This window comes from Kryptolebias marmoratus, linkage group LG16 (assembly GCF_001649575.2).
Source record: "Kryptolebias marmoratus isolate JLee-2015 linkage group LG16, ASM164957v2, whole genome shotgun sequence".
In the NCBI taxonomy this organism is placed as follows: Eukaryota; Metazoa; Chordata; class Actinopteri; order Cyprinodontiformes; family Rivulidae; genus Kryptolebias; species Kryptolebias marmoratus.
Window position 1 is genome coordinate 16,104,663 of NC_051445.1, and position 13,533 is coordinate 16,118,195.

A 13,533-nucleotide genomic window follows, 5' to 3' on the forward strand; every position below is an offset into this window, starting at 1 on the left:
GGAACTTTTGCCAGTCAAATGTGGAGGAGGACAGAGGAGATGAGTAACAAGAAGTTTTACTTCTAACATGACACGAACGCGCGCTGTCATTAAAAGGTCTGAGCTGCTTACAGGCCGACAGCCTGAGATCAGTTTGTGATTCAGAACAGTTTGTTATTGATGAAAAAATATAAACAATCCATGTGTGATTAAACAAAAGTCATACTCTGAACCTGCTGTTGATTAGTTTACTCTGGTGTGAGAGTTCATAAACGCTACTCTGAAGTGCGCTAATGTTGTTTACGAGTTAGCATCTGGTTAGCATCATTAGCATCAGGTTAGCTTCCTTTTAGCAACGTTAGCTCTCTCCTGCCGTCTTTATGTTAACTTGCAGTTTTGTGTAATGATGTTATGACAACGATCTGGGGGTAATCGGATCTCACTGTTCCACGTTCCCAACTCCGTCGTTATGCGCATTGTTTTGTCGGCCATGACGGTCCTGGTGATCATCAGAATCTGAATCTGAAGAGTTTTCATCTGATTCCAGAGATCCAGCCGTTGGTTCAGATTCATACTGGTATGGTTGCCATTACTCTGGCATTTTCTTCATGTTCCAAAAAGGCTTCTTCTTCCTGCGGCGTTCTTGGCCGACTGTGGCACAGCACTCATCATGAACCCAGAACAGCACTGTGCCCCACAAATCACCCACATTTCGGAAATTATTGACTAAAACGCTAAAAACTATTTATTTAACTTTTAGGTCAAAAAACGGGTCTCTGCAATGTTGTGTGGATGTGTTTGACTAAATAACATACATGGCATGTCAATTCTTTTAGATTTGATTTCAATTCAGCTTTAAGCATAACTAAATTCATCAATGCTGAGTTACAAAAATATATGGCTTAACAGAACTTCTGCAAGATCAGTGTTATGTCACCTCCTTTTAAGCCTTTTAAAAATTTGCTTTAAAATATACAGTAGTTGTTTAAACCATGAGACAGCCTCCTGTAACTTATTCCCTTCTTTTCTACAGGGGCAACACAGTAAAGTGTTGCTGTCCTCTGTTTTATTGGCTCTAGGCAATTGATTAAAAAAATAATGAAACTCATTGTTTTACTGTTTTAAAGTGTTTTCTAGCTCTTATTTAGTTACCAAAGGAGTTTTTATTTAGAAATGAAAAAATAGAAATTTAAAAATGAAATTTAATTTTCTAATTTTAACTTGTTGTCACAATGAACTCTGTATGGCAATTTACAACCCTTATCCATAGCTCTTGGTGACTGAACCTTTTTAATTAAACCTAACAAATCCACAGCATTGACATGTTTTCTCTTTTGTGACTCAATGTTTTTCTGTGTTTCTGTTTTCTTTTAGACCCACTCAGAAGCTGAATATCTACCATTCTTAACAACCAACAAAGGAGATGTGGAGAAGACCTTGGGAGGACTATTAAAATGGCTGAGGGTCAACAAAAATTTAGCTGCTTTGCACAGACAAAGTGTTCATGTTTATCTATATCTCTGCAGCTCCAGGGAACTTTTCAATGATGCCTCAATTGGCCCTCTTGAATAACTCTTGGCCCACACTGAAAAAGGTGTTCCATTCTGATTTACAGCTCAGTCTGTCAAGGTTCCCCTGCCCCTGACCTCTCTGTTGTCATGCAGTTGGACCAATGAGGCTCAGAGAGCCTTTTGTTACGTGTCAGTGAGGTCTCCTCCTCACTCTATGGAGGCTGAGCCCAGCCGTCCGGCTAATGGGGAGCGCTCTGGAAGGCAAGAGCCACAGCATGTAACAGCTGAATCTTCATTGGGATCTTGTCCACCTCAGCAGCCCCAGCAGCCTCCCAATCCTCGTCCTGTACACAGAGCCCTGGGCCGCTTACAAAATCGCCAACCCAAACGTACTGACCTGCTTCGGTTACAGCAACAACAAGCAGCAGCATGGCAGCACTCAGACACCCCAGGTCCCTCAGGATGCAGTTTTTTCTCCATGACTTCCTCTGCAACCTCATCCCTCCCCTCTACTTCCTCCACCCAGGGTGAACATGGTCATGGGGTGCCATCTCACTCCAGTCAAGAGGGTCTAGAAGGTCTAAGCTCATCCAGAAAGGGGGAGAAAAAACCACAAAAACCAGGGAAATATGTGTGCTCTTATTGTGGCCGTCCATGTGCCAAGCCAAGTGTTCTTGAGAAGCACATACGTTCTCATACAGGAGAAAGACCCTACCCTTGTGGTCCCTGCGACTTTTCGTTCAAGACCAAAAGCAACCTGTACAAGCACCGCAAGTCTCATGCCCATCGCATTAAAGTAGGTCTTGCATCCAGTCGTGATGAGCCAAGTTTGAGCGGACCAGAGGGGAGCAGTGTGGGAGAAGATCCTGACGAGCACACAGAGGGAGAAAGCACTGAGTCTGAGGAAGAGACGGGCCAGCATAGAAAACCGACCTCTAAGGAGATGCTCCGACAACAGAAGAAAGGAAGTAAGGAGCGGCTTGGAGGCTCAGAGGAGAGCCATAGGCCTGAGGATTCCCAAGCTGTCAAACAAAGACTGGCACTGAGGCTTAGTGAACGAAAACGTGGCCCCTTGGTCTCTCCAGATGACCCTCCATCCTCCCTCTCCACCTCATCCTCTTCCCTTGGCCCTGGTAGTAAGGGCAGCACAGAGTCTGGTTACTTTTCTGGATCAGGTAGTACTGACCTGTCCCAAGTTAGCCCACCCAGTTCAAGTGCCAAAACCTATGCAGAAATTATTTTAGGGAAGTATGGAAGACTGGGAGGGCAGCAGCGCAGTCCACACCAGCAGCAACTTCATCCTTCACATTCCTCATCCTCAGGAACTGAGGAGAAGAGCATTCCTTTTGCTGTGCCCAAAACTCAAGTAATAGAACACATTACCAAGCTCATCACGATCAACGAAGCAGTTGTAGACACAAGTGAGATTGACAGTGTCAAGCCCAGGCGTTCCTCTCTGTCCAGAAAGAGCAGTACGGAGTCACCCAAATTTATAGCACCTAAAGATCCCTACGCATTTGATCCAAAATTAGAAACTGCAGGAACCAGTGGTTTGAGACACCTCCAGAACCCTGAGGCAGATCCATCAGGAACGCAGGAGCTGTCAGCAGTGCCTCTTCATAGAAGTCACTCGTTGCCATCATCTACCAGCCAAGAAGAACCCTTCATCTCAGTCACCATGTCTCCAAGAGGTTACCGTCTTAGCCAGTCATTTGATGAGCAGGAGGCAGTGGTGGCAGAGATGAGAGGTGCCCACCATCGTATGCTCAGACGCCAGCCTGCTATAGAAGTTCCCCTTGGAGCTGAGGTAATGTTGGAAGAGGCCAGTCCCATATCCTTGTCCTCCTCATCCAGAGCCACTGAATCAGCCAACCAGTCACAACAGCAGCAAAAGAGTCCAAAGAGCTTTGAATGTTCAGTATGTGGATCCTGCTTTCAACACAGTGAAGACTACGAAGCTCACAGAGTCATCTGCCCTGGAAAAGAACAAGAGGTTGGGCATGCAAGTAAAGCGAGCAGGGATAATCGTCCTCTGTTGATGCAGTCTAAAATCCGAGCACTTGATATGGCTGTCAGGAAGAGGAGGAAAGAGGAGAGTCTCGAGGAAGATCCTCCTAGCCCTGGAACTGTACCCATGTCAGGCAGCTCTTCAGGCCTCATTTCAGTTCAAAGCAGACCAGAGCACAGCCAAGCCCTCTCAGGTTGGTTTATGCATCCTTGTAGTATTCAATGAATGTCTTTACTTTTAGAAGCAAAACATTTATTTCTTTCAAGACCTTATCTTGACATAAATTATTTGAATAACCAGATCAGACATAGAGATAACAATATATACATCTATTGTACTGTTTTAACTAACTAGCATGGAAATGGAAAAACTACATTGTGAAACAGTATAGTTCTATAAATAGCAGTTACATTCATACACACCCAGATTGTTCTACTTCATAGCAATGTATCATGATGAGAGCTTATTTGCTTTTTCTGATGTCTGTCTCAAGGCGTTACTTTACAGACTGAGCCAAACAAGCAGCAGCAGGACAGGAAGGGTGTTTCTGTCATCCAACACACTAGCTCTTTTGAGAAACAAGAGAGTGTATCTATGGAAAGCAAGGAACCCGACCTCAGAGAGGATCAGCCAACACAACAGCCTGAGCCAAAACCATCCCCACCCACATCACGCCTCATCCGTCAGCCAAACATTCAAGTGCCGGAGATCCTTGTGACTGAGGAACATGATGCTGACATGCCCTCTGTATCACCTGCAGTGAGAGCATCCTCATCCAAGGTACAAGAGTCTTTTCATCTTTTTAGTTCAAAATGTTTTACTTATTTTAATTAAAACTTTTGACCAGTTGAGCTCTTAGTGCTCCTTTTTGCACTAAAGAGTTGAAGTTAAGCTATATTTCTGTCTTAGGAGCCAGAGAAAGTCGAGGAGTTCCAGTGGCCTCAGCGTAGCCAGACTCTGGCCCAGCTACCTGCAGAGAAGCTGCCACCAAAGAAGAAAAGACTCCGTTTGGCAGAAGCTTCTCAGTCCTCTGGGGAGTCTAGCTTCGAGTCTCTATCTCTGCCTCGCAGCCCCAGTCAAGAAAGCAACATCTCAAGCCTTTCAGCTTCTTTTGAGGACACAGCCCGACCAGAACTGGCTGTGTGGGCCTCAGGCAGCCAAAGCTCCCAGATGTTGACAGTGCCATCTGCTTCACACCAACACCACCAAAGCCACAAGGAGATGAGGCGATCTGCTTCAGAGCAGGCCCCAGCTAGCCCACAGCAAACCGAACAGATTTCAGAGACAAGAAGTAAGTCCTTTGACTATGGCTCCTTGTCGTCTCAGCAGTCCACATCCTCCTGGAAAGAAAGAAGAAAATTTCTTCTTGTAAAGCAGGTCACTTTAGGCGAACCTGAGCAGGATATTGGGGCTACCATTTCTCAAGTGACCAGAACTGAAAGTCCAAAACCAGGTCCTTCCCACTCTGACCATCCTTCCCACTACTCTACTGCTGAAGCAAGCTCCCAGTTCTACCCTGAGGCTCCAGGAAAGGCCCTGCAGCTGTTACAACCACACATCTTCCCACCCTCTCAGGACGTGCTCCCTTTGCAGCCCAGAGGTCAGCATGCTTTCCCAAGAGGATCACTATCACAGCTGTTCCCTGTCACAACACCAATATCTGAAGTACTGTCCACTCAAGTTATCCACAGAGCCTTCTTACATTCACACACAGGAACTCCACCTGCACAGATACACCCAGCTCAGATCCATATTCCAGAACGGTTAAGAATACCACTGCATCAGCTCCCACCGTTAGTTCCTCTCCCAATCTCTAGGACTAGAGTAAGCCACGCTCTGTACTTTCCTGTCCCTTCAAGACTTACCACACACGTTCCTTCCCAATCCACCACAGACTGCAGGCCACCTGTTTCTTCCATGCCCTCTTCCCTTACGCAACAATCTCTTGTAACCCTCCCAAACCACCAACAACAGCCAATCATTGCCACATGCCTGGCACAGCTTACTCCTGTAGTGTCCCTTGTAGTGCCAGTACGCCTCCAGACTCATAGACCTACCTTTGCCAGTGCCATGTACACCACCCTGTCCCAAATTTTGGCTTCCACTTGCTCACAGGAATCAACCTCTTGCACAGCTATGATCATCATGAGCCAAATGGAACGGGATAAGCTGCAGGGAACCTATCTGAAGGTCCCTTCGACTGACATCAAGAGCCTTCTTCCTCTGTCTCTGCCAAAGGAGCTAACCTCAGGTTCTGAGGAGGGATATGGTCCATTGGGGCCAGGAGGTAGCAAACGCATGCTTTCTCCAGCGGCCAGTCTGGAGCTCAGCACTGAGGCTCAACGTCACCAGAAAAGGGTCAAAGAGGAAGAAGAGGGGGAGCAATATAAGAGAGGAGAGGAGGAGGAAGGTGTAGAACCAAAGGTAAGACAAGAAGAAGAAGATAAAGCCACTGAGAAAACACTAGAAGGAGGAGAGAAGAAGCAACCAGACAGGGTAGATGTGACAACTGTAAAATCAGAAGACCAAAGCAAAAATAACAAAGAGGATAAGGAGGGAGAGAAAAAATCAACTGAGACGACAAGTCATAAAAAAGAAGAGGTGCCAACTGCAAACGTGGGTGTCGAGAGACCAAGCACGTCTTCATACCCCAGCCTCCACACCTCCACCTCAGTTAACTGGTGCTACCTGAAGTATGTCAAGCCCAACCCTTCTGCCCACCGAGACCCTTGCAACTCAGTTTATTCCACGTGGAGCATCAGTGCTCACAACCCCAACCTGCCAGGCCTCAGCACTAAGGTAGCACTCTCTCTGCTGTGCTCAAAACAGAAGCACAGCTCTGAGACGTACACCATGGCCACCGGCACGACACCCGCCAGCGAGAAAAAGGCCCCTGCAAGCAGTGGGACACCACAGATGTCAGAGGTAAGCATAAACACTATACATGTTTTTTGTTTTGTTTTGATTTTTTTTTCAAAAAGCTGCATTGTTGTCAGGTATTAAAGTTATTGTTGAGATGATTACTACTTGAATTACATTTTGTGTTAGAGACAAATGCGTTAAGTCATTCTCTATCCTTCTTTACAATAAAACTCTTAACATCGTGTTTTAAGTTGTGCTGAATTTGTCTCGAGTGTAGGTACATGCCACCCCACCCAGCACCCTCACTGAAGTAAAGGATGAGGAGAAGCACGAAAAAGAGGAAAGCAAAGATGCTGGAGAAGAGGAAGGCCCTTCCACCTCCAAACAAGGCGAGCCTTCTCGGGTTCGCATCTTTGAAGGCGGGTAAGAGCTGCGAGTCTGAGAATGTTCAGTCTTTTTTTTTTTTTTTTTTTTTTTTTTCCTTCTGCGTTTTTTGAATTATGGCCGTGCCTCACTAGACAAGTTCTTCTGCACAAAGACAGCAAAACAGCGACTTTGGACAGCGAACAAAAGTGCATTGAGAGTTAGAGTAGCAGATGGGAGGCAGCAGGGCCCAGAGGGACTTCATTTGTACCTGTAGCCAAGCTTTTTCTTCCCTCTGCTGGCATGAACGTCTGCGTTTAAGATGTGTTCATTTGCGGAGATGGCAGTCTGCCAGTGTTGGTGTCTATGAGTTGGTGTGGGGGTGTGTGTGTAAAGTAGGGGGGGGAGCAGAGCGCCTGTTATTTATGGTCGTTGAAGCCAAAACAAAAGTTAGTATTTTTATTTTTTTAAAAACTGAAAGTAGACTCAAAATGAGCGGGAAAAACAGCTGTGCTTCAACAAACTGGTATTTTAATCATGAATACGAAAATGATTTATGCTTTTCTTAAACTTACCAGTTAGCATGGTTAGTCAAGACTGCCATTACAAAAAATAAAATTAACATTAAGTTCTTTTATATATACTAATCTCATTTTAGTCAAACAAACAATGTTCCATCTAATAGACTGAAATAATTACATCAGCTTTGCCTGAATCACATTCAACAGCCCTTTATTTATTTGCACCACACAGCTGGGAATGGCACCATAATGCATATGACCCGCCACCTTGGAAGCCAAAGTTTTAAACAAAGATCTTGCATGAGCTGCAGGTGTCAAAGGTATGCATTGCAGATGACTCTCAGCTACTACCAAGTATATGCTAAGTGCTTGCCAAGTTTGATTAGCTGTGGCGGCCATAGTAAATCAGGTTTACTCCAAAACTTATTCAGTTGTAGATGCACATCCAATGATTACTTTTTGCGAGTTTCATAAAAGTCCATGCAGTGGTTTATGAGACAAATGAACAGACATGACCAGGCATTTGAGGAAAAGCAGCCAATTCACTTTTTTATTACTTCTGTACAAATAGAAATGATAAATTTTTCTTCTGTAAAAGAAAAATGTGAAAACACATAAATTGCATAAATATTTCTTTCTTCAGATTCTCTCTTTAAAACTCACACCGATACTTATTTATAGTTACAATGCTGCAAGTTACTGTGCAAACAGGATTAGTATGAAACAATCAGCAAACAAACCAGTGAGTGTATGTGTTTGCATTCAGACTTGTACAAAATCATGTATTAGTGTTTTTTTTATAAATGTTTGAGTGAACCAGTTCAGTGCAGCCTGTCTGCTTCTCCAGGGTCGATGAGATTTGAGCTAAAGGTTTTCCCAGCAGCTGAACACATACAAATGTGATCATTGTGAAGAGACTGATCAGAATTAACAAGGAGGAAAGTAAACAAAAAAGGTGTAAAATTTTACCACATGATGTAAATTTCCAAGCCTTCCGATATTCCTTTAACAGAAAATCATTCATGAAAAAAATATTTCTTTTTTGGGTTGCACCCAAAAAATGTTTCTTTTTTGGGTGCCCCATGCTGCACTTCCAGCACCAAAATAACTATAATGAAAACTTGATGGTGGTGCAAAAATTTACAAAACGGCATTAGTCTGAAGCGTTATGACATTTTTTTAGACTGGAGTTGTTTTAAGATGGCATCCATCCACATGGATGGATGGATGGATGGATGGATGGATCTGCCTTGGTTCTGGCTGTCTTTAAAATAGCTTTTAGCTTGTCGGTCCACTCACAGTTGAGATCTGTTTCTGCAAAGTGTTCTTGACATTTTTCACAAAGCCCCTCTTCAAAAGCTGTGATCTCTTTAAGGGCCATATTTTGTGCAAAAAAGATCAAGAGTGAACCAGTTTTAAGGCACTAATAGGGCACTCCTATTTAATTTGTAGGCACACATTACACACACTGAGGAAGTGTATTTTCCACAGTTCTTTCCCTGTTTCCTTGTCTGTCCACATTAAACCACTCCTTTACTCTTTCGTCCTGCTGCTTGTTTTACTTCGGTCACTCCTACTTTTACATTCGGCTTTCTTTCTGAACCTTTTCTGAGTCCTTTCCTCTTTGTCCAGTTCCTCTCCTTGATGTGCTTCTACATTTCCTCCACAGCAGTGTTTGGCTTCCTGTCTGCTAGGACCCATCATCCCCATCTTCTTTCAGTCGAGACTTTAAATCATGACCATGTGCCAGTTTCTGTTCAGTTTTACAGATCCCTTTGAGAAAGGTGAGCGCCGGTGGTTTAACAGTCCCACAGACTAGTTTTCCTTTTTACAACAGGCATCTTAACAGTTCACCAACTATGGCTTTAGCTTCTTGTGGCAGCAAAAAAACATCTGTTTTAGTCCCTCTCAGTGAACACAAGCTGGACTGCCTCCTTCTGGATGTTTTGACATCATGGAAATTGATTTCCATGGTTTTCGCTTTCCAGTGAACTCCGAGAAAGAAACTAGAATTTCCGACAAGACTTAAATGTCTCAATTAAGAAAGAGTTGGAGGACTGAAGTGGAAATCTACTCAACACTGCCCTCACAGATGAGGACACACGAACTTCACATGTGGAAAATCCCATTCTAATCTGATGAAAGATGTTATATTAACACATGGAGCGTGTGATCCCATGTGAACAACATGGTTAATTCATTTGGTTTCTCTATAAAGCGGTGCTCATCGGTTTGCAGTCCAATAAAGTTGTTTTTATTCAACATATAGTTAGTCCCCTATTTAAATGTGGCCCCTGACTTGTAAAAACTTTAAGTCCATCACTGCATGCTGCTGATTTTAAGCTCAGTAGGTGAATTACAACTTCTGCCTTGTTTTTTTTTTCCTTATTATTTTCCTGAGATGTGGGTGGATATTTTTAGCATCGAGAAGTAAAACATGACATTTCAGCTGCAGCCAACTCCTGAATGGAGCATAATCTCACTATTGAGGCTATTTTACAGTTGTGTAACAGTTTGTTATGATTTGTTCTGTCATACAACAGGGAGTATTGTAGATGTGGTTCACATCCTGAAATTAAACACAGTCAGCACAGACTGAATGTTTACAGCCGAGAGTGGATTCTACACCGACCGAGAGGAGAGAAGGAGTGTTTTTTTGTTTTTTTTCATGGAGGACAATTCACTGGGATATAAAAGATCTGTGGTCCAGTGTGTCCACAAATAGTCTTTTGGTAAACATCAAGGTTGTGCATAAACATTATTTTTATAAACTAGACCTAAATGTGTTGCTTGACTTTTATATGTAGCGTCTATTTTAGGTTGTTGGCTGTAGCCAGGCTTCCCTTCTCTCTCTTTAGCTGCTGCTGTTGTTGGCAGAGCCGCCCAGTCGCAGCAGAATAGCTGGTATTCTTTGTGCTCTCGGGGCGTATTGGAGGCTACGTCCAACAGGCTCGGTGCTGCTGGGCTTTTGGTGGGGTTTCCCCAGTCCACTTCCATGAAAGCCTGATTTCTGGCTCGTTCGTGCACGCGCGTCCTCTGTGTGTGCCTTGTTATAAAAGCTGCAATAAATAATATTTTCATTTAAACAGTAGGTTCAATTTCTGTGTCGTTGGGGGTGGGGGGGGGTGTCACTCAAAGCGATGAAGCCACACAGAATCGGAGCCAGTTTTGTACTAAAAGTCAGCTCTGCAAAACCTCTTTCAGCTGATTGTTCCGCATGTTGTTCGGCCTGCTCGGATTACAGTAATCTTCATTGTTTTCGGCATCTGTTCCCGTCAGATCGCTGAAAACTAAATGGCGAACGTAATGACGCATCGAGTGAAAAATAATGTTTATACGAGAGGCGATATTAAAACTGGATTTATGAGATGTGCATCAAAGTAGCTATGAATGAAGCACAATTTTAAAATTTTTACTTATTTGTTTTTCATTCGCTGTAACTTTAAAATTACACGTCAGTTCAGTCAGTTAGATGTGCAGTGCTGTGAAAAAGTTTTCAACTATCTTTAGTTACTTTACATTTTGATTCTGATCTTTCAAAGTGGTGCTGATCAGTAGTTCTTCACTTTCTCCAAAGGTCTTTAAAAAAGAATTATAAAGCAGCCAAAGTTCAAGGAAACTGTAATTCCTTGTATCTGACCATGACAGCACGTTATGCTGTAGGTTCCAAAAAAAAAAAAAAGAAAAGGAAAGTGGACAAGTGGAGGACAAATGAAGAAGTGCCTGGTGTAAACAAAAAAAATCTACGATACGACATAAGACCTGAGAGATGCATCATCTTTCAGTTAATCATCTGCTGCATGTCAGGTTTTCAGCTAATGTTTCTTTGGGAGTCACTTTGTTGGTCCTTAAAAATACAATTTTATGTTTAAAAACCAAGTTGTGTTTGCCGTTTTTCATCGATTCAGCTAAAGAAATGGGAAAAAATGGTGTCTTTGTGAAAGGCTTCTGGTCTGTCACGCCTAAAGATCTCATTTAGAATTGGTTCTGTTACGTGTCAACCCAACGGACACCTTTTTTAAGTCTGACTAGACTGAAAGTGAGTGAAAAATCAGTCAGCCAAAAAAAACAAACTTTGAATGACCTTCGGAAAGCCTGAAGAACTATTATTAATCAAGGTCACTTTAAGAAGATTACATGAAAGTATGGCTGGTTGAAGTATATTATAAAGAAATGAGGGATGACTCAAGACTTTTGCACAGTTCTGTGGTGGTTGGTATATCGCAGTAGTACCTGTCAGTCGGGAAAGTAGATATTTAAGCACAGACTTCCTAAATTGGTCCTCTCGAATTGTACATTTGTTTGAGATTTTTTGGCTACAACCAAAACTCTTTGTTCTTCTCTTTTTGTCTCAGGTATAAGTCCAACGAGGACTACGTCTACGTGAGAGGTCGCGGCCGGGGGAAGTACATATGTGAAGAATGTGGCATTCGCTGCAAGAAGCCTAGCATGCTGAAGAAGCACATCAGGACGCACACCGATGTTCGTCCGTACATCTGTAAACACTGCAACTTTGCCTTCAAAACCAAAGGTATACGAGCAGTCTGCAGATTGCTCAAAACATCAACGATGCTTATCCAAGTCAACCTGTTGTTAGGATTTTACTTCATAATAAAACAAAGGACTCAAAGACTGACAGCTGGGAGATTTAATTGAATAATCATAATACGGTTTCACCTGGTTTGGACAGTCTTGTAACCTAGACCTCACTCTGACAGAGCAGCATCAGTGACTTTTATGTCTTAGCTGTCTGTAAGACAGCAGTCAGAGTTAAGGTAGTATCTCACAGGCTGTGACTCTTGGAGACTAGTTGGCAAATGACGTTTGTGAGGAAGTCTCCAAAGTGTCTTGTAGCATTCAAGGGGGTTCCGAGTTTCCTTGCACGAGTAGCTCAAAAGATTTGTGAAAGGATATTTTTTTTCTCAAAATAGTCAAAGTTGTCATCGGCGTCTCGAACCCTTCTCAAATTGGTTTCCATGAATTTTAAAGAGTTGGAGCTGTATTTTGACACCTGTACGGGAGTTCTCCTCTGAGGCTACAGCCCTGAGCGTCCAGGTCTAAAATAAAAAAACAATATTTATTTATGAGTTACAGTCCAAATCTGCCTATCTTCATTTCAAAAGTGTACTGCAGAAGATTGAATCTTAAACATCAGGGCGGCTGTAGAGGTGGGTATAATGTGGGTGTAGGTGGACATTGAAATAATGTGCATGGCCAAGAAGGCAGTTTTGCAATCCGTGCACACAAACATGAAGTATAATTTTAAAAATAAATTTGCCAACTAAAGCATGGCGGCATGGCTCACTTTTTGCTTGATTTTAAACTCAGACATTTCTCACTGTTTTTTTTTAAACAAACTAGTTTGCCGCAGTCACAGCCCACCGAGGCTCTACCTTTAACACAGCGAAACACTCTGAGCAGGTTTCCGTGTGGCACTGACCAACCAAAACTCTGGGGATCCTGATACTTCAGTTTTATTTTTGACCTCTAGTTTATCTTCCATGTCATCATGAAATGGCGACTTACAGAAAATTGCAAATGGTACGATTCGTACACGGGGCACAAACATCAATAGTGTATGCTGCTTTGCACAGAAAAAAAACTTGACTATAGCTGCCAGTTTGTCTTTCATTTTACCTCTGCTGTTAAAATGTTCCTATCATAAATTGACATGGGCTTCTCTTGTTCCTGACTAGGAAACCTTACAAAACACATGAAGTCAAAGGCTCACGGGAAAAAATGCCAGGCAGTGGGACTGTCGGAGTCATCGCTGGACGAGCCAGAGAGCGAGGAAACAGGTACCTCAGAGGACGGGAATGCAGCTCACACATTTCTCCTTCCACCCCATAGAGCCATTGGTGCGCAGCTGTGTGAAGTTCAGCATGTGAAGAATAGAAGCTGCTCGGCACTGACAGCTTACGCAACCGCATGTTCTATTCTCTGTCCTCCAGCATTGCATAAGAACTATGAAAAGGTATCAGATAAATAAATGAAGAATTCGGAGGAAGCCGCGATCTCCTGATAACTCTGCAGGAGTCTGACCGCTGTACCTGATTGTCAAGAATGCGGCGCTGGAGCGTAACAGAACACAGCTGAACGCTTCCATCTGCCCAACAAAAACAAGTCTGGACGAAGCTTCAGAACCTGAACCGAGATTTCTCCTCCTTCTTTTCGTCTGCTACCCTTATCCCCGCTGTTGCTTTCTTGCTGACAGACCACGCTCATCCCCGCCAAGAACGCACCATTCATGCCATTCACAAGGCTGCAAAGATAGTTTTGTGAATAGAGG

The 13,533-nt window shown here is 43.3% G+C and overlaps 1 protein-coding gene across 2 annotated transcripts in view; it reads left to right on the forward strand.

Moving 5' to 3' along the window:
• Positions 1-13,533, forward strand: part of LOC108245966 (HIVEP zinc finger 3) — a 52,512-nt gene that overhangs the window by 35,575 nt on the left and 3,404 nt on the right. For both annotated transcript variants that reach the window (XM_017433238.3, XM_017433239.3), the window contains 6 exons: positions 1,354-3,691; positions 3,992-4,278; positions 4,408-6,423; positions 6,638-6,783; positions 11,600-11,775; positions 12,941-13,042. In XM_017433238.3, coding sequence (XP_017288727.1) covers positions 1,705-3,691; positions 3,992-4,278; positions 4,408-6,423; positions 6,638-6,783; positions 11,600-11,775; positions 12,941-13,042 — 4,714 coding nt within the window. In that variant the 5' untranslated portion in view covers positions 1,354-1,704. The remainder of the gene's footprint in view (positions 1-1,353; positions 3,692-3,991; positions 4,279-4,407; positions 6,424-6,637; positions 6,784-11,599; positions 11,776-12,940; positions 13,043-13,533) is intronic.